The following is a 22764-nucleotide window of genomic DNA, read 5'->3' on the forward strand; positions in this document are numbered from 1 at the left end:
GAAAAACAGAGAATTTTACCAACCTTAAGCAATTAGAGTGATAACTGCAAGTGAAACTACTCTACATCCATTTATCAGCTGTATATGACCATATGTGGAATTTTACACTGGAAACTCAAACACAAAAACAGCATAAACAGTGTCCAAAAGTCATATTTTGAAACATGAGCTAATGGCGAGTGAATTAAAAACATTTTCCAGCAATAAATTTGAAACAGTATCTTGAATATTTACTAAAAATATATTTTTGGCATTACGACAATGGGATAATTTTGCTGTTTGCTGTTCATTGTCACTGCCAGCATTATCGTGACTCAAACAAGCAGAGAAAGAATGATTTTGTCCCTCATGTTTTAATTTTGGTGGATTAATGTAAAGAATATTTCCTCATTTAGCAGATACCAGCCACTGCCAAGTAAGTTTATTTACTCGCCAAAGGCTTTTTTTTCTTTTGCATTTGGCAAGTGTAAATTTTAGACCCTGAGCATAAGCATACAAGAGAAAATTACTTAAATGCTTATTTTAATTTAAATGCAATACCATTCTCTAGGAGACAGAAGCTAAATGTCATCTTTCTCTCTATTTCACACAAACACACACAGAGACACACATGTGCATACATAATTGCACATTAATGTGAAATTAATAAATGTCAGTCATATACTGGAGGCAGAGTACAACATTTTACAGTTAATAAGCATGCTATCATTTTAAATGTACTCATTTAAAAGCAAAAGCAAAGAGGTTTTAAAAAAACTGTGTCTTTTGTGTTCGCTTTTCAGGTCCAATTATTTAACTGTTAACTGTGTCACTGTTTAGATTCATAAATTCATAATTCAAACTTCATACACACTGTGATTTTCTTATGATAAATCTGTTAAAATATTTTGAGTCTATATAAAGCTAAAACCATGCTGATTTTCCATTGCTGTTTTTTGCCTTTCTTGCATATCTTATGTACAACTACATTAGAACTGAACAAACAAAATCATATTTACAAACACGTCACTTACTTCAAGTGATTTGCATGTTTTAGCTTAAAAAAAAACATGAATTAGCCTTTAGGCAACAGCTTAGCTGTTCTCCTACCATGCATTTCCAATTGCTTTCCATTTTCTGATTGGCTTATTACAACCCAGTAGAAACCAAGCAAACAAAACAAACGACTCATCCATATGGAGTCAAAATAATGCCACATATATATGCAAAATAATAAAGTTTTGCAAAAGAAAATAAAGTTTTGCAAAAGAAAATAAAGTTTTGCAAACGAAAATAAAGTTTTGCAAATGAAAATAAAAGTATTGAGAAAAAATAAATGTGTTTTTGCAAACAAAAATAAAGAATTGCAAAATATAAATGAAACAGCACAAAAGCAATGATTTTGCAATACATATTTTCCATGGCCATATCTACTAATTTATTTGCAACGCTGCTTTTATTTTGCGTTTCAGTCAAGTTTGAGCTTGCGATACCGTTTTGCCAGAAAGCGAGACGCGCAGAAACGTGAAGCGCAAAGGGAAAACGGTATCGCAAGCTCAAACTTGACTGAAACGCAAAATAAAAGCAGCGTTGCAAATAAATTAGTAGATATGGCCATGGAAAATATGTATTGCAAAATCATTGCTTTTGTGCTGTTTCATTTATATTTTGCAATTCTTTATTTTTGTTTGCAAAACTTCTTTTTTTCTCGCAATACTTCATTTTCTTTTGCAATTCTTTATTTTTGTTTGCAAAAACGCTTTTATTTTCGTTTGAAAAACTTTATTTTCTTTTGCAAAACTTTATTATTTTGCATATATATGTGGCATTATTTTGACTCCATACATCCAGCCCATCCACTAGGGGGAGTCACAGAGGTCAGAGAAAATTGGGGATTGATGCCAAATTGACTCATAAACACAACATGTTTAAGTTATTGAATCTGGATTAAACCTGTTAGCCCTCTGAAATTAATAAGATATCAAATATACTGACTTTCTAATAAATGTAGACACATTTTCATATAAGACTGACAGTTAGGCCACAAAAAAAAAAACATGAATAAAGCCTTCCACAATTGTAATCTTCAGAATGATTGGCTGGCTGCTAAGAAATTTCCAGGGCTCAACAGAGTGAATATATTGTATTTACAAGGTACAATAAGTGTCTAATTAGGCAGTTTTGATTTTATATTAAGACTATATACAGTCACCAACAACATAAGATACACTCTTTCTGTTTTTCCAGTAAAGTAGCCACCGAGGCATAGCAAATATGTTATATACACAGAGGTGCCTATTTATATTTAGACATGGGAACAAACACTGTTAGTTTACTGCATTTGGAACATATACTGTCATGCCTCTCGGAGGAATCCAAAAATACACACGTTTTACCAAACATGTCTTGAAATCTCCAGAGAGTATGATGTAACCACCTGCAATAATTAACACTCTAAACAATCACTGCAGAAACATGTTTAAGCATGTCTCTGCACCTATTACTACAAAAGCCTCATAGGCATTTGTGTGTGCGCGTTTATGTGTGTGCGTCGGTGAGACACATCCCTCATGGGAATATAAATTTTATGACTGATTAACGAGCCCCCCATCCTTTACAGTTTCAATTACATCAGTTTTTTTGTCCCATGGGGGCATTAAAGGGCTGCCATTTCAGACAGAGGCCCTAATTAATACAACCCCTCCAGTACACACACACATACTGTACACAGTACACACACACACACACACACACAGCAGAATTAATGCAGTAAACATCATCAACATTCAAGAATCAAGCTAGCATGAAAATTGACTAAAATATGACTTTTAATAATTGTAATCTTTGCTGTTTGTAATTGTAAATGATATTTACAAACACATAAACAACACCAGCATGAACTTTAGCAATGTGTGTGAAATAATATACAATAGCACACACACAGAGGTCAGTGATGTGGACAGTTTTAATAGGAAAGCTCATTATTTCAGACTTTTTCTATTCAAATCACTGACCTTAAAAAACATCATCTCACATTGCACAAATCCCTCTCCACATATGAAAACATGAACAGCCTACAGACTAATGAAGATGAGTCTTTGTGCATTTCTTAGAATATTACTCTTAACCAATAACCATATAGATGGTCAGTTACTCTTTTTAGCTTTACATTTATCTACAGATAAGGTAATTTTCCCTGTGTCGTTTTAAATCAGTTCCCCACAGGTGTAGTTCATCACAGTAATTATGGCTATGATGATCCACTAATATTTAACAAACAGAAAGTGTCAATAATTTTGAACAATGTATATTTAAACATAAGAAATATCTGTTTGTGAAATGTTTTTGCATAAAACGTATGGAGGCCTGTTTCTGCTTTAGAATAAAAAAGGTAACTGTGACAAAGTTTAAAATAAACTTTTTTGTGAAGGTATAAAGTTTTTAAAGGGGTCATATGATGCTGCTAAAAAGAACATTATTTTGTGTATTTGGTGTAATGAAATGTGTTTATGCGGTTTAAAGTTCAAAAAACACATTATTTTCCACATACTGTACATTATTGTTTCTCCTCTATGCCCTGCCTTTTTGGAACGCATCGATTTTTACAAAGCTCATCGGTCTAAAGGAAAAATTGAAATCGCATCATATGACCCCTTTAAAGTTTTGTGAGGTATACTTATGAGAAAAGATCTAAATATTTGTGAGACATAAGACTCAATTATGAGAACTAGTCCCAACTGTTAGACACAAGGTCACAATTATAAGAAATACTCTCTAATGTGAGATATGGATTTGCAACTGTGAAATGTAAAGGTGCAATTATGAGAACAAAAGTCCCAATTGTAAGATATCAAATCCAAAATGTTAGATGTAAAGTTGCAATTATGAGAAACAGTCCCAATTGTGAGATATAAAGGCGAAAGTACAAGAACAGGTTTCTACAGAAAATAGTGCTTCTGCTACCTTTATTTAAAATAAATGCCATTTGAATTGGCATTTTACTTATGAAATTACATAAATTTCTATGTGCAGCATAAATATGAAAATATGTTTTGGGGCCACTGTACATTTCATACAGAGTGTGTGTGTGTGTGTGTGTGTGTGTGTGTGTGTGTGTCCATCAGCTAAACACAGCAGGAGAATTAACAGAACAAATCTGACTGTACAGTTAAATCACTGACTTTTAAATTAATGCTTCAAAGCAGACACGCACACACAAACACAGTGCACTTCAACTACAGTCTTTAACACCATAATTATCTCAGCAAAGTACAGTGATATCCATCAGCATGCAGCAGAAATCGTTAAGAGTGACTGGCTCCCATTGACTGCAGCAAATAAAAAAAAATCAAAATAACTGCATAGTAGATTGTAGACCAACAGATCTAATCAAACTGTTAATATCAACATTGTACTCCAGTCAGAGAGTCTTCACCATGCTGAGGAGCCGAACTGAGATTTAATCAACACTCCATTTTATTACTGGGGTTGATTACAGTTGTAAAATGCTGCCTCTGAGATTTCCAATAGATGGGCTGCTGTCCACTGATAATTCAGCCGGTGAGCAGAAACATTATAATGCCCAACTGATAAACTTTGAAATTTGACTTTAAGTAATGTGCTGCAGCCAGTCTCCATGGAGCATCTAAGCAGATGCACTTTGGGAATAACTGTATTTTCAGTGTCGCTCGCTGTAGCTCTCTGTAGATCTGATGTTGAAGGAACAGTTCACCCAAAAATTAAAATTTGCTGAAAGTTTTCTCACCCTCAGATGACTCCAGTCCATCAATTAACGCCTTGTGAAGTGAAAAGCTGTGTGTTTGTATGAAACAGATGCATCATTAAGGCATTTGAAGTTTAAACTTTCACTTCTATACAAAACGTGTGTCCATAATCCATAATATTGCTTCCTACAGCAAACTTGTTGTCCAGCCCTTGTTGTCATCTCACATCCAAATCCACTTGTTTAGAACTGTTTGGTACTATTTCCACTTGCTTGATCTGTGCATATTTCTCTCCCGATACAGATGAGATGACATTTTCAATCAATATAAAAAAATATATATAAATATAAAAATAAATTGATTGGAAAAATCAATATTATGGATAGAGGTCTCATATTTTAGCCATGAAGCAATGGTTTTAAGTTCAAAATGTCTTAATAATGGATTTATTTATTACAAACACAGATTTCTGATTCATAAGACATTAACTAATATACTGGAATCATGTTTTTTCCAGTTGTTTGGACTCTCATTATGATGGCACCTATTCACTGCAAAGGATCCATTGGTGAGCAAGTGATGTAATGCTAAATTTCTCTAAATCTGTTCTTAGATGTGAGGTGTGTTTGAGTAAACTAATAGCAAATTTTCATTTTTGGATGAACTATTCCTTTAAACCCCACAACCTTTTCCCCTGACAGCCAAGACCTTTAAGTGCGATACAGAAGACTCGTTGCACCTAGAGCACTTTTACTAATTTTATTCCCAGCACTTTTCACCGATGCGGTCAGGGTTAATCACAATCTATTTTAAATGACTGTAATGGTCAGAGTAGGTGCTGTATTTATTTTGATTATTCAGTCAGTTTAATATTTTGGTGTTTTTATTCCACTGGCAATTTACTGAGAGATGTATTTTTATAAGGTTACTAACTGACACCCAATTACACAACAGCATTTTGGTCAGTTGTTGATATTATTATATTAAAATTTAAAATTAAAATTTAGATTCAAAACAGTATTTAGATTCATTTTGAACTGTAGAGTCTACTTTTATCCATCACAGTCTCATTGTTGTGTCATATTAAATATTACGGAGCTCTATTATGAAGCCAAAAACTCAAAACTGCATTTCCATTCTGGCTTTCTGCCATTTCTTTAATGTAAAACCAGGACTATCCAGCTTTCTCGCTGGAAGCTGTTGAGGTCTGTCTCAGACATTTTCCCTAATCAAACCTGATGCATTGGACCGTTACCTACTAATCCAGACCGTGTTGCCCTCTACAGTGTAATACTAATCTCAGGACAACTTTACACTGTCATTGTTAGCAGCAGCCGATTGTTCTGAAGGTTTTGATTACACGGCAGGACCATCTACAGTGTCAGCGATCAAGTGCTAGATTGAAAAATACATTATTAATCACTCAGGCATAAAAACTTTTAATTGACCAGGCACCCTGCTGTTATTGATCTCTGTACATGTGTGAAAATCTCCATGAGCAAAATGGACCATAAATGTGTTCTGTGTGTGCTCACCGTACACATAAAGTGTGTACAGTATAGTTTCTGCACGTACCACTGGATACTGTGTCATAGGCTTTGCTAGACCCCATTTATTTAATCTAATCCCCCCCCAAATCTGTACCGAATTCAGCCTTCTTAAAAATATATGACCTCTCTCTTCACGTTTGCTGAAAACAGCAGCTTCAGCAAGCTGTCTGAAGTTATTTCACTCTGAATCCTTCCCTTAAATTAAACTTTGTTATATTAAATATCATCTTTCCCTCAAGTCAATGGCAGATCACGGCATATGTAGGGCAGCAATGTTCGGCACGGAGCGCTGCCCGCCCCCACAAACAGTGCTCTACTTCTCTGTTCCACAAAACAAAATGCAACAAGAGATGCTTCCTTTAGCTATATAAAAAATATTTGCACATATATTTTGGACCCTTATGTCACACTTAAAGTCTGGATTTCATTGCATTAGATACAAAATATTGAACCAAGTCATATCTGCAAACAAATGATGCTAGAGCTTTTCTCTGAACTAACACCACATTTTTTTAGATGTTTTTAATTATTTTTAACCAATTTCTCTCAAGGGCATTTTTAGTGGATGAAGTCAGCTGGTGAATTTAATTGTATTAACAATATACTATAATAATAACATGTATACTATACTAATGACACGTACCAGTAAGTGTCTAAGACTTCTTGTCTCAATTATGAATTATTAATATTTATCTTGTTGCTACATTTATTTAAAAATATTCCACTTGCTTATATGTATATATATAAACCACTGTTAAAATGTTTGGGGACAGTAAGTGTCACGGTCCAGGTGTGTGAGCGACAACAAGGCAGATTCTGGTAGAGGAGACACACACACACTCAGAGTAACATTCACAATAACCGACAAACTAGACTACAGGAGGCAGGAACTAATATAGGGTGGATAACGAGGGGCAGACAGGTGAGCACAATCAAGGTAATTAACTAATAATGAGGACAGGAACAACCAAAAAAGGACACAGGGGCGTTACAGTAAGATTTTTTTTTACATTAATTAATACTTTTATTCAGCAAGGATGCATTAATTTGAACAAAAGTGACAGTAAAGACATTTATAATGTTATTTTTATATTTTGAGTTTCCACAAAAATATTAAACAACTGTTTTCAACATTGATAATAATAAGAAAATCCAGCTTTACAATCACAGAAATAAATTAAATTTTAAAATATTTTCAAATAGAAAACAATGATTTTAAATTGTAATAATATTTCACAATATTACTGTTTTACTGTATTGTTGATCAAATAAATACAGCCTTGCAGTGAGTACAGAAGACTTAAAACATTTTTTAAATCTTACTAACATGAGATATATATATGTATGTGTGGGTGTATTTATTGCCAGTCAAGCAAGATTTGAACTCGCAACCTCTCGTACTGAAAGCAGGAAATACTCTTCTGACCCACATCATCACCCTGCACTTTGTCTATCGACAATCTGTCCTACTGCACGCAACACTCTCACACTAGTCTGGTGGAGTTTGTGAAGTGCCTTATAAATGATTGATGGAGGCCCTGCATGAGTTTCCATAAACCCAGAGGAAGCACAAGAAAGCAAGCGCATGCTTACTGACGTCCATCTTACCCAGGCACTGACAACATTCTACATACATAGCACTAAACACCGAAGCAGGTGTGCGGTCAGGTCTGAGGGTGTGTGTGTGTGAGCGTGTCCTGCAGTAAGAGCAAAGGAGATGGAAACAGAGATGGGAAACAAGGAGATGCTGGCAGACAAGTGTGTGAGTCAGAGAGCCCTTCTCCATATCTCCCTCCCACGCTTGCTATTTTTACAGTCTACCTCACAGCATCTTCGACCACTGCTTGGACACACACAGACACACACATTTTTGGGTCTGATTGGCTGAGTTTGGCTATTTTGACCTGAATCTGCATACAGACATCTGGATCTGGCCTGAATCTGTGTGTGAAAGGACACCAAACAACTCTGTCTGTCTGCCTCTCTCTGCTGTGATCACAGTGAATAATTTTTGCACACTATAATTAACTCGCACGGCTTCCTGTCTCCTCACTGTTGCTTGTGTCTGTGCGCTTGTTTTTGTGTACAGCACATTCGCTTGTTTGTGTACAGCGTGTGTGTGTGTGTGCAGGTGAAAGACACAAAATAACTGTAGTGCCACTATGACTCAATTTAAATGTGATATGATCACATGTGGAGTGGCATGACCTCAGGTCATCTTGTCATTTAGAATATCTTAGCATCTGACAGAGAGAAAAAGAGGCTTTGCTGATCGGTATACAAACACATGCAACCGTGTCAATGCAATGTATAAGGGATAGTTCACCTTAAAATTTAAATCATGTTGACCAAAACCTGTATGAACACTGTGGAACACAAAAGAAGAAATTTTGAAGAACACTGGTGTCCAGACTACTTTGAACCCCATTGACTTTCAATGTAAAGACAAAAAGACATTTTTCAAAATATCTTTCATGTTCCACATGAAGTAAACGATGTATGTGTTTTTCATTTTGGGTGAACCATTCCTTTAATTCTCGCATATTTTTGTAATTTTCGTTTTTGTAAATATACACAATTCGTTTTGCAAATATGTCTTTATAAATATATTGGAAGAGCTCATAATGCTCAAGCTCTCCTCAGATGTTATTGAAATGTGTAACTGACTGCAGTGCTCTAATATGACTGCTTTGCCGCATTCACGAGCTCTTCTTGACCTTTACTGACCTCTATAAAATTTAAACCGCAAAACAAGCCATCAGTATCAGACAGAACAGCACGACTCAGTCTGCAAAGAACGACCTTATAATGTTACTTTCAGCACCACGTTGGATGGACAGCGACCGTTGCGCATTGGTTAAATGCCTCGAGCGCTGAAAACATCCAGTGTTGCACCCAAACTTGGCATGATGCAATATCGCACATTTCTCTGTCTCACCTGATTCGTGGAGATCTGTGCTCGAGGGGGCACCAGCAGCTGTATCGCGATGTGCAGCGCGGAGGTCAGCAGTCCCGCCACGATGGCCCAGGTGAGAGGCAGCGGCAGCATGCTGTAGGTGGCAAAGAGCGTGAAGAGCACGTACCCTATCCCATCCCCGAGCAAACCGTAGCCCAGTCCCGTCGCGAGGATCTGCGTGGCCATGGCGACCCAGGTCACCGCGCCGCTGTACTGCAGGTAACCGTGCGAGCTCGTGTCCTTGCGCACCACCACCAGTGCACAGATGACCACCTCGATGCCCGTGAAGAAGCCGAGCAGCATTCCTTTGATCGGGTCCATCGGCGTGGACGCCAGGGTCAGGTGCAGCACGAGCAGGGTCAGCTTGGTCACCACGTCCAGAATGTTCATGACCACCACCGACTTCCGTCGCTGGCCCAGGAAGTAGCGCTGGTACAGGCGCTCGAGGTCCCTGGACTTGAAGGCGTAGCGCAGCGTGGGAAAGATGACCCCGCGGTACGTGTAGCCCCAGCTAAGAAAGAAGTCGGAGTTGCTGGGCGCGCAGTCGATCTGCAGGAAACCCAGGTCGCTGCTCGAGCGCTCGGGGAAGACTTTAGTGCCGCCGTTGTTGTGCCGGTCGCTAACCGACGTCCTGCCGGCGGACTGTTTGCGCGAGCCCTGCGCGTGAGGCTCGTCCGGTGAGACGGGTTTAGGGCTGTGCTCGTGAATGAAGCGCTGCTCGGTGATGTGCCGCACAGCGTTCTGCCACAGCAGGCGCTTCGGTCGGTTCCCGTTGTTGTTGCTGGGGGTCTTGTTGATGGTGTACAGCTCCTCGCTCGCGCTGGAACAGCGAACCTCAGACAACTCCATTGTTCCCAACGCGGTTCTATTTACCCACGCGCGTTCCTAGAACAGAAACAGCGAAGACGAGCAGGTGTGTGCGATTAAGAGTGAAGGCGAACCGAACGGAGAGTGGAGAACGCATCGGGACAAGCAGACTGGTCCCACGGCAGCTGCCGCTCATCATCATACGCCTTGTCCTCCGCGAACGTCAGAGCGATTCGGTCGCGCTGGCTCGTGCCATTTGGCTGCGCAGCGCTACAGCATGGCATGCGCCCGCTGGCGTGCTGAAAAACAGCGCATCTTAACGCGGTCTGAAGAAGAAAATGCCCCCCGTTGTCTGCGCTGCTGCAGAAGGTCTTGGTGTGGCTTTTTTCTCTTTAACGTAACCAGAGTGCACATACAAGAATGTTAAGGAGTCCTTTCCACAACGCCATTCCGCGGTACAGTCCGGTCTTTTACAACATGTGCGTCTTCTGTGGTATGTTTTCCCCTCAAGAACTGTCTCCAGGAATCGTTCTCATATCCAGAGGTGAGGTTTAGGGTTGGAGGGGTGTCGAGAAGACCTTCCTCTTTGTCAGTTTTGGGTGGTCTCGGATAGCAGAACCGGTCGCGAAGGATATGGAGAGCTGAAATCCAAGAATAATATCTCATAAAACAAACAAACAAGCAAGCAAGCAAGCATAAACAACAGAAACGTTTGCATCAGTCAGTGATGATTCAGAAGGCTTCTGTGATGTTATACAGAAGCATTCAATGCGTCCGCGCTCATCTGGTGGAGATGGTATTTACACTGAGCGAAAGAGAGAGAGGAGGAGGAGTGTGTGTGTGTGTGTGTGTGTGTGTGTGACTGAGACTTCCCGACGTCACGAGCTCCTTGCCTCTTTTTCCTCCCCCTGCCCAGCTTTTGTTACATTTTGTTGTTTGTTTTCTGCTGTGCCTTTATAATTGGTACCCTCAATAGTTGGAATCAAAACAGAAACATTTACATTTGTACTAATTTAGGCCTATTAATTTAATTAAAAAGTAGGCTATAGGCTACCAAGCGCTTCAGACACAAGTTTTTTATCTATTAGTTTCAGTTAACTAATTTATTTAGGCTATTTCTTTTAATTTCGTAAGTTGCATTATGCATCGTTTATAAATTTTTATTTACATTTTGATGTTATTTATTTTTGTTCCTAATTGTCCTCGATCCATTTCCCAACAGTACAATATCCGTCTAACTGCCGTCGTTTTCAATAAGAAAGCGCGACTTGTCTGGTAAAAATGGCGGTAAAACAAAAAACGAAAAACTCAAATATTATTAAAGTTATATTGCAATTGGCTTTTATCCTTTTTATCGAATTTGTCAGGATATTTTTAGCAACATAACACACTTAGCTCGAGTGCCGTTACGGTGACTCACCGGCTATTCGTCTTTTTCAAATATTTTACAGCGCGAGACACTAACAGCGGCTGATCAAAGCGGGTCGACAGCGCCTCGCGAGTGACTCATCACGTCCCACGCTCGCGCTGCCGGCTCTTTTTTTAACGGCTGTGGGATTGTAGGCTACCATACGACACCCAGTCTTTCCAGGAGTTTCTCTATGCGTTGCTCACTTCCTTACTTTTTCTGCTTGCTCTGAAAAAAAGAGGGATGATTAACTGCCACAGGAAACTCGCTCACCGGCTGCTCTGGGCCTCCGCATCACCCCGCTGTTACAATCATTCAGTTCATAAAAATCAATTAATCAAATCTAGCTGATAGGCTACTAGTCTACCTAAAAAAAGTGAATCAAGTCTACCTACAGTAATACCAGGGCTGGATCATCGTCCTGCAAAACCCCTTCTAACTCCTATCATCCCTAATGGCAGACCCTTTATCCGACTTGAAGCACAAGGGTGATTTGGCAAAATTCATGTAAACATTATATATATAACTGGGGGTCCTGGTCTAACAGTTCTGGTGCTGCACTGAATGCGACCCACAAAACAATCAAAACCATGACTCATTTTGAAATTGTTCACCTAAAGATAAAAATTCTATCATCCTACTCACCTTTATGTTGTTTCAAACCTTTGAGGAACACAAATGAAGAAGTTTATCAGAATGTTGATGCTTTACTCTACAATGAAAACACGCAGTGGAAGGCAATTAGCCTATCTAAGGTCCAAAGAGGACAAAAATACTGTAAAAGTATGATGAAACTAGAACAAACAACTCAGGCACCATATTACAAGTTATTTGAAGCCAAACGATAGCTTTGTTTGGAGGAACAGAAATGAATACACGCTTATGCATATTCAAATATGGCACACTGTGATCAGTTTTATGAGACCAATGGTGACGTCAAATCGGTGTCTTCGTGTGCCAAGTTTGAACATGCTCAATGTTCCTCAGAAGAAAACGTCAAAGGTTTGGAATGATAGGGGGAGTAAATGTTGACAGAATCTGTCCTTCCATTAAAGTTCTTCTGAGGTTTCTGTTGGCCAAACATCAAGTCACCATCAAACCAGTGTCTGATTTATCTTTATTTAGAACAATTACTTGGTCACATAAAAAAGTACTGTACACTACTGTTAAAAAGCTTAGGGTTGGTCAGATTTTTTAAGGCGGCATCTTGTGCTCATCAAGGCTGCATTTATTGTATCATAAATACAGTAAAAAGTAATATTGTAAAATATTATTATTACAATTTAGAATTTTTCTTTCCAAGTTTAATGTATTTTAAAAGTACTTTATTCCAGCAAAGCAGAATTTCCAGCAGCCATTACTTCAGCCACATGATCTTTCAGAATTTTTTTAAACATTTTTTTTATTTTTGGTGTTTTGCCTTTATTATGATAATAAGACAGTGGAGGGCAGACAGGAAGGAAGGTGGGAGAGAGAGAGTGGGGCGGGATTGGGAAAGGTCCTCAAGCTGGGATTCAAACTCGGGACGCCCGTAACGCAACGACATCATACGTCAGCGCACTTGCCCACTAGGCTATCGGTGCCAACATCCTTCAGAAATCTTTTTAATATGCAGATTTAATTCTCATAAAAACATTTCTTCATAGAAAACAGATGGCTTTGTTGCTTAATATTTTTGTGGAAACTACAGTACTTTTTAAAACGGAAATATTTTGTAATAATGTACCCTTGCGGAATAAAAGTAATAATTTCTTTCAAAAAAAAAAAAACTGCCCCAAACTTTTGCACTGTATATGTCGCATTGGAGATACCACATATATTCACATGCAGAGCTGAAGTCGTAGGTCTATGTTTTTCAGATATGAGGACTGCTGAAAAGATTTATTGTTAAGGACACACTATTACAAATACAATACATGAATCATGAACAAAACATGAGGAGCGGCATACACGTGTCTGAGGATGTCTTGCTGTATATGACAGCGTCCCTATGCGTTTGAATGCGGTTTGCATGTTGTGCAATCTGAGGTGGAGCCTGAGGAGGAGGTTACTGTCAGGATGAGTGACGTAAGCGGGCTGATTATACTGCTAATGATGTGAACTGAGGAACTGGTGAAGACATGAATGTAGACACAACGTCATTTGAGTGTTTATGCAAGAAAAGCATCACACGTTTGGGGAAGAATTAAATAAAACTGAGTCACGTTTTTCATGGTTAAGTCTGTGAATGCTGCTACTGTGCTGTTATAGACCAAAGCCTGTGTGTGAGTGCCTATTTGTACATTTTGGTGGTTCATTTGTTCTTGGTTTCCAATTAAAGTGTGACATTTGAGACGATCCCATTAAGGCGCAAGAGTCAGATCTCTTTCTCTCTTTCTCTCTTTCTCTCATTCTCTCGGTTTAGTTAAATGTGAATTAGATGAGAACAGGTCAACATCATGGCTTTTATCTCAAAATCAGAATATTAGACTGATTTTTGAAGGATCATGTGACACTGAAGACTGAAGTAATGATGCTGAAAATTTAGCTATGCATCACAGGAATAAATGACATTTTAAAACATATTCAAAGAGAAAAACGTTATTTTAAATTGAAATACCATTACTATATTTCTGATCAAATAAATGCAGCCTCAGTGAGACTTCTTTCAAAAAAAAAAAAAAAAACAGAAAACGCTAACAATTGTAATCATATTAAACAATATTAGTGTTTTTCTGAATATCTCATCAATTTTATCATCTTATCCATCTAAATGAGGACATAACAGTTAAAAACGTTCAGCATTTTTAGAATAAAAACCAATATAGTTTATTTTATAAATAATTTTTCCAATACATCTGGTTATCATATATTTCATAAGGTTCTGTGGTAAACAACACCTAGTGTTCAATTAAAAATTAAAACTCTGTCATCATTTATTCACCCTCATGTTGTTCCAAACTTGCATGATTTTCTATCTTTTGCAGAACACGCAAGTCCAAATCATAGATAAATAAAAACTCATTTCTCATAGAAAAAATGAAAGTCATACAGGTTTAGAGGCGAGTAAATGATGACCAAATTTTCAAAAACATTTTTGGTTAACTATCCCTTTAAGCTGCGGTCAAACTAGGCTTTGAGCATGTGAAATTACAAAACCCTGCAGCTTTTAAGTTTATGCAGAGGTTAATCTTTTATGTTTACAGTAGAAGCTCTATTCTCTCAAAAGTCTAGGTCAGAATCCACCAACTTGATTCTGGGTACTGAGGACGAAACTTTAAACATGTGCTTGCATTTACATACAGCATGTCTGACTGCAAGTGAATTAAGTACAAATTTGACTGTAAATGCAGTTTTATAAATCACTTTTGATATATAACAGCTGATTAATACCAGCATAATTTTAATGTGTGACCTTTTAAATGTGTCGCATGTAATTGAGTCATCAGTGTCCCTATGTTTCAAAGGCCCTTGCTAATGCAAGAATTCATGCTCATTAATTCACGTTGTAGGGAACTAGGGAGTGGAACGATCCACTCATTCTTCTCAAATTCACCTCACACACCTGTGCGTGTTAAAGTGTCTTGATTACAGCAATTATTGGCAGAGATCATGGCTCAATGCTAAGAAAGACATCACATGACACAGACCTCTCTCTCTTTGTCTGCCGCTCTCTCCTCCTCCATCAGGCCGTCTGGTGAATAAGTGACTGAGAAGATCAGGAAAAAGAGAGGCTGCTAAAACACACATCCAGACACAGCTCACACACTCACAACTGAAACACAGCGAAGAGGAAACCTTCACTAAAATAGCCATTGAAAAAAAGACATAGAAAATACATTAGCGCTTCTGCAGAAAAAGCATTACCACACACACACATACTGTGGCACTGAATGTTTGGGCTCAGATAGGCATGAAGGACATTCTATATTCAGCAGACACATTTGCGTAATTATAGAATCTCTGCCTGGAAAGACCAGGTGCTGCCTGTGTTAGGTGCTTAATTTGTGTTTATCATGGTCAGGGTGTTTAAAATTAAATGCTTGGTCATAGTTTAATTCACTCTCCTTAATGCCATTGTGTCTCTCTGGTTACACACATAAACACAAAACCCAACAAAGCAGCTTACCTTTTCACAAACCTTTATGAATTTGCTTGCAGGTAAAAGACCTTCATGTCTCTACCCCAAAAAACACAGGACAGCAGGAGGCAGTAGAGAGCAGCCATCCAAATCTCTCTCTCTCTCTCTCTCACACACACACACACACACACAATGATATAAAATTAAGTTATTTTTATACTGTACACACTTTACATTTGCTTTTCTGCGTATTTATACTCATCAAAAAAGTATGATTTAAAAGCTGTTTTTTAACAACAATTTTTATTTGTCAAACATTGGCACACAGGTTAAAACAACTTTTTTAAAATAATTTTCAATTATAACTGGATATTTAAAAGCTGTTTTATTCCCACAACATCACAAAAAGTTCAGGGTTTACTAAATGTCCCCACAACATAGGGAATACTTGGATATCACTCACACACTTGTTATTTTTCTTTATATATATATATATTTTTTCTTTTCTTTTCTTCATATTATTTTTGTCTTTTGAGGCAATTATTATTTAAATAGGGCAAATTTAATTATAAAAAACATACACTAATGATCAAAAGTTTGGGGTTAAGATTTAATATTTTAATTCTACAAGGATGCATTAAATTGATCAAAAGTGCAAGTAAAGACATTTATAAACAATTTTATAAAGCATTTATAAAGTATAAATAAATGCTATTCTTTTGGAAAAAAGTTAAGCAGCACAACTGTTTTCAACAACAATGATACTAATAATAAATGTTTCTTGAGCACTAAATCAACATATTAGAATGATTTCGGAAGGATCATGTGACACTGAAGACTGTTGTATTGAATGCTGAAAATTCAGCTTTGCATCACAGGAATAAATTACTTTTCAAAATATATAAAAAAATAGAAAACAGTTCTTTTAAATTGTAACAGTATTCCACAATGTCAAATAAATGCGGCCGTTTGTGAGCATAAAAGTATTACCAACCCCAAATTTTTGTACCGTCTTCAAAAAATATTTAGTGCCTTGGCATTGTATTTTTCTTGTCATATTTGTGTCAGCAATAATTTTTAAATGCAATCATTTATATATCATCAATATGCGCCATAATGTCTCGCCTTCATTTTTGACTAAATAAAATAAAATGTTAAAACATTTGTCAGAATTTCATTAACAAGTCACACAATCTTGAAAGTAAAACAACTCTTGAATGTGAATAATTTGTTCCTTTGATTTCTAACCAGGTTAAAGGTCACAAAATAAATGAGAAACCACAGAGAAAGAAACCAAGTAGTTAAAACTTAAGTTCCCATAATTCCACCCACATTTCTGCTTACATGCTGTCTTGTGCAGGCTTGCATGTGTTTGCTTGTGTGTCGTGTGTGTATGCGTGTTGGATTCAGCCACCTGTCAGCCCATTCTGCTGTTGATGTTTTAGGTTCCAGAACTGTGGGAGTGATCTATAAAATTCAGCCCCAGAGTCCAGCGCTGTTCACACCTGCTGCCGTTACTATGTGAGACGTGAAGAAGTAGGAAAAAGCAAGCAGAATATCACAGCAAACAAACAAAAAAATAATAATCACAGACTGCCTATAATTAAATACACATATCTGTGTCTCTCTCACCTGCTTCATAATTAATAGTTTCTCTTTCTCTTTTTATAGCTTCACTTCCATGCACATCGCTCTTTCATTTAGCCTTTTTTACTTTTATTTTGAGTTTCCCTTTCAGAGGCAGCCAACATTCTATGTGTGAGAGAGAAAGAGACAGTGCCAGTGTTTCACAGCAAGAGAGAGTACACTTAACACAACTATAAATAATGAAAACCTTCCATATCAAATCTGTTCTGTTCATAACCCTGCAGTAGAGAAACAGAACATAATCCTAAACAGAATTACACGAAAGATAGAAGCGAAAATGAACAAGAATATAAAAAGATATTTAAATGTAAATTTACACTATTTTTCAATTGTTTGTGGTTGGTAAGATTGTTTAAATTAGTGCTGTCAAACGATTAATCGCGATTAATCACATCCAAAATAAAAGTTTTCTTTTACATAATATATATGCGTGTACTGTGTATATTTATTATGTATATATAAAAATACACACACATACAGTATATATTTAGAAAAAAATACATGTATTTACATGTATATATTTATATTCATATAATTTATAATATATATAAATATATTTAATATATAAACATAACATATTTTTCTTAAATAAATGCATGTGTGTATTTATATATACATAATATATATACACAGTACACACACATATATTATGTAAACAAAACTTTTATTTTGGATGCAATTAATTGTTAGTTTAGATGCTAGTTTAATTGCATTTAAAAGAAGTCTCGTAGGCTCGCCAAAGCTGAATTTATTTGATAAAAAATAAAGTAAAAACAGTAACATTGTGAAATATTATTACAATTTAAAATAACTTAATATTATTTAAGTATTATATTGCTACTCCAGTCTTTAGTGCTGCATGATCCTTCAGAAATCATTCTAATGCGCTGATTTGCTGATCAAGAAACATTTCTTATTATTCATCAATGTTGAAAACAGTCGTGCTGCTTAATATTTTTCTTAAAAAAATAGAATTTTATAAGACTTTTTGATGAATAGAAAGTTGAAAAGAACAGCATTTATTATTTGAAACAGATTTTTTGGTGACAATATAATTGGTTTAACTGCTACCTTTGATCAATTTAATTCAATCTTGCCAAAAAAGAAAAATGAAAAATTGTACCAACCCCAAAATTTTGAACAGTAGAATATTTATATATTTTACACACACACAATACAGAATTCAATTCTATGTTTTATACTTAAATGTATGTTTACTTCGTATTAAAAAATCTGTTTAAAATTATGTAAACTCACATGCTTTGTATGCAGCTCTGCTTCTCCAATGACTTTTGTCTTTTGATTGATGGTATCTGTGAGGGTGAGAAAAATGTTTATCAAAAGCCAAATAGCTATTCATACACTGCTTTAGAGTACTGTTGTAGATAATGCCTACGGTTACAGGTAATTTGACACTAATATAATAAAAGTTATGTTATAATAGAAAATAACAATAGATCTGAAAATGAAGCGTTACCACTGGGATATTAGGAAATGCTCTGGAGGGGAAACTTGATCTTCAGCATCCATGTCCAGGGTCACCATTTCTGTTCCAAACAGGTCAGCTACTGCATTCAGATAGAGAAATAAATAAAATAATAATAATAAAAAAAATCACAACAGGGTCACTATTTCTGTTCCAAACAGGTTAACTACTGCATAGAGAAATAAATAAAATAATAATAATAAAAAAAAAACACACACATCAGGGTCCCCATTTCTGTTCCAAGCAGGTCAACTATTCAGATAGATTAAATAAATAATAAATACACACATACATAAATCACAGACAGGGAGAGTTTGGGAAACCTTGTTTGGAAAAGACCATTTTGCAATTTGATTTTGTGAAATTACACACTGCAGCTTTAAACAAAAAGATGTAATGCATCATGTAAGGGAAACAGGTCAATTTAGCTCAAAGGGAATTATTTTTGATTTTATAGGGAATTTAGACAGAATCACTGTTTTACGGCTGATCACTGAGTCGGCCAGCGATTCATATATGCACTCACACATTCACACAAGTTGCAGGAAGAGAGAAAGTGAGGAATGAGTTTAAGAGAGTGAAAATGTGAAATCCCAAGTTTGTAGCAATATGTGCAATTGCAGACCTGAAAAACCATCAATCATTTAATTAACCCTCTCATTGAGTTCCTCAATGAGATTAAAATTTATATTAAATGCACCAGTTCAACTATAGGATTTGGACGTACTTGCATTGCTTATTTAGAGGATGCCCTTGTTGTCCTCATTGCAGAAAGGGGTTTCCCCAAGTTTGTTGATTGGCTGGAAGTCCAGTAGTAGTTCGAAGCGACGTCTTGAGAAGCCAATGGCTGCGCACATAGACTCGAGGTCTGACTCGGAGAGATGGCATTGTGGCAAAACTTAACTCAGAACATGAAACTCTCAACGGAAAAGAACTGAAGTAAAGAAGCAAAGAGAATAAGGTGACGAGACTAGATGGATTTTCTCCTCATGATGTACGGAGCAGCTGGCATGTAAGCCAGAGCACGCTGAAAGAACGCTAAAAAGCAGCTGCAAAAAGCATAATTTGATGGTGTCCTGAGTTTTTAAACTCGGCTGTTGGACACATCCCAAATGGTGTCTTGACCAATTAGACATTGTCTTAGGTCGGGGTGTTGCTATGTTTTTCCTCCTAAGGAGAGAATAGGGGCAGTCTAATAGGATATAGAGTCGGACAAGTCCGGCAGGAATTGTCGGTGGGGGAGTGAAAAACCAGCGCTCTCTCCACCTTCAATACCACGACTAAGGTGAGACCCTTGAGCAAGGCACCGAACCCCCAACTGCTCTCCAGGCGCCAGAGCAGTTGCTCCGGGTGTGTGTTCACTGCTGTGTGTGTGCACTTGGATGGGTTAAATGCAGAGCACAAATTCCAAGTATGGGTCACCATACTTGGCCACATGCCACTTCACTTAAAGGTCACATAATTTACACCTTTCTGGAGTTTTATTTTAAGTCTTGATGTCCTTAAGAATATATATTTGCGGTACAAGTACCAAAAACCATCTCAATATATTTTTACAGTTCCTCTCTCAGGAGCTCTGCAAAGAACAGGTCGATTTTGGCCTGTCTAATTAATATTCATGAGCCTCTCTTCTGATTGGCCTGTTGTTTTCTGAGTGTTTCACATGTGATTCAGAGCGTGGTCACAGAAGGCGTTCCCAAAGCGTTCTCCGATGCAGCTCGAGTTCCTGAAGAGGAACTTTGTATTATGCTTGTTATAGAGTGTGTGACGTCACGTTGCCGGTGGCAATAGACAACGGTTGACGCGGTTGTCACGGCGACTGTCACAGCCCTACTGTGCAATGATGTAATTTCCTGACATCCAGACTGAACAGCGTTTTTCTCGACATGTTTCCGTGTTGTTGTTGCTCAGCAATGGCATGGACGCGACGTTGTCTGGGGGTTTGGCAAAAGGAGAGTGGGACTGTGGCCAGTGCTCGGGGTGGTGACTGAAGGCGGTGACTGAGTAGTTCTGACGTCACCTTTTTACAGAATTCACAACGGTTCGTGAAAAATCACAGCTACTTTATGCAGGCTGTGTGCATTTGACTGTGGATTGACTGTTTTGAAACTTATATGGTAGTTACATAGCACCTAGACCTAAGTTATCATGACAAAAGGCAGGAAATTTCAGTTTTGACAATATGGGACCTTTAATTACTCACTAAATCAACATTTTATCTTATCAGTCACATGGTCCGAATTTTCCCGCTCTTGCAGAGTAGGCTATAATTTGGACATGATTTCTATAACAAGAATATAATACATTTTTACAAAGAATTGAATTCAAAAACTCTACATACCCAACATGAATATAAACCTATAAACTATTCAATCGTTTTCCAAAAGACATAGGCTACACAATGAGTGATTAGCACATGATAGTCAAATGTGTGGGTTACATACATGATATGGAGTTATGTATAGAAATTATTAGTCCTTTTAGCATCATTTAGGTGCATATATACATGTAAAGGCAGTTTCTGTGCCATTCTGTGAACATGAGGACATGTTATGTGTAGACCAAAGAGGTTAAAAGGTCTCATAAGGAATCTCAGTCTAGTTCTTGTCTTCTAATAATATTCAAAATCTATTCCTTTGGCATGAAATATGATTGACAGGTCCACAAGTACATTAATAATGCTTCAGGAAAACCACATCTCAGAGCCTTGAGACATTTTGCACAGACTGAATGTTGAATCCCTCACTTTTCACACTGTAGAACACAGGCAGATGCTAATTCCTAATTGCATACGGCTTTTAATCATCAAAAACAGAACAGTTCTTTACAGAAGCTTACAATTCAGTGGGATGTTGTATTCAAGGTTTGAACCTACGAAACACTCCATATTTATTTCACATAAGAAATGAATGTTATATCAATGATATATTTATTATCTTATACAATTTTTATAAAGGAGTTTCAGTCATGTGTTGTTAACATATTGCATATAACACCTCGCCGCTTTCCCAGACAATTTCAATATATAAAACTAATGTTGTCAGTGTTCTGTAATCTTCTAAAGCCGTGTACACACTGTACGATTTATATTAGTCCGATTGCTGCTTGTCAGACTGTATGAACATATTTGTGATATGTTTGTGTCGGTGAGCTGGATTTACATTTGGAAATGAAATGGTGACTAGCAAACAAAAACAGCTAGCATTAATTTTGACCATGGCTTGTATTAAAAAGAAAATATGGGGGAAAAAAAGATGCGTGGATCAAGTGGTTTGTTGTCGTCACACTAATTGCGTAATCAGGTCCTGTGCTCTTAAAGGGATAGTTCACCCAAAAATGAAACTTGTCATCATTTACTCACCCTCAAGTTGTATGAGTTCCTTTCTTATGGAATAAAACACTAGGAAGTCAATGGCTACCAGCAACTGTTTAGTTAACAACATTCTTTAAAATATATTCTTTTGTGTTCAAAAGAAGACAGAAATTCATACAGATTTGGAACAACTTGCCCCAACTTTATTGGGGGAAATATCCTCTTAAAGGGTTAGTTCACACAAAAATGGACTTTGTTCACCCCCTGGAGCTGTGTAAGACACTTTTTGGGGGGGCTTTTTATTTAACTTCTTTTGGACTGATGCATGCAACACCCGCTGAGTGACATTAAACAGCTTGAAAGATCAAAGACTATTTTTAATATAACTCCGACTGGATTCGTCTGAAAGAAGAAAGTCATATACACCTAGCATGACTTGAGGGTGAGTAATTTATGGGCTAATTTTCATTTTTGGGTGAACTAACCCTTTAATGGTTCTTGATTTGACAGTTGTAAATCGTTTTGTGCCTGACACTAGCAGAATTTCATTGTAAAATTGAAACCCAATGGTCATTAATATGCTGTCAGCGAACATGCCAAACTAGTGATAAAAGACTACAGATTTTGGATCACAGGAATCTTTTAGGATTCACAAAATTTGTCCAAATCATGGCCGAAATTGTACAGTGTGCACCAGGCTTAAGATGTGCGAAAATCAAATTAAATGCTAAGTTAATATTAAGAATTATGCTAGAATTACGAATTGACTGAGTTCCTTCACACAGTCTCAAACATTGGATAACAAAATACCAAAAATGATATTCAATGAGAAAA

The 22764-nt window shown here is 37.0% G+C and overlaps 1 protein-coding gene across 1 annotated transcript in view; it reads right to left on the reverse strand.

Annotated features, from left to right (window-relative positions):
• LOC107749169 (adenylate cyclase type 8-like) overlaps window positions 1-10808 on the reverse strand; it is a 50166-nt gene extending 39358 nt beyond the window's left edge. Inside the window, 1 exon segment of the mRNA XM_016564275.1 lies at window positions 9192-10808. Within this exon segment, the coding sequence (XP_016419761.1) occupies window positions 9192-10058 (867 nt within the window). The 5' untranslated portion in view covers window positions 10059-10808.
• Window positions 10809-22764: the final 11956 nt, after the last annotated feature.

Source organism: Sinocyclocheilus rhinocerous, unplaced genomic scaffold (genome assembly GCF_001515625.1).
Source record: "Sinocyclocheilus rhinocerous isolate Xijiao unplaced genomic scaffold, SAMN03320098_v1.1 scaffold919, whole genome shotgun sequence".
Taxonomy (NCBI): Eukaryota; Metazoa; Chordata; class Actinopteri; order Cypriniformes; family Cyprinidae; genus Sinocyclocheilus; species Sinocyclocheilus rhinocerous.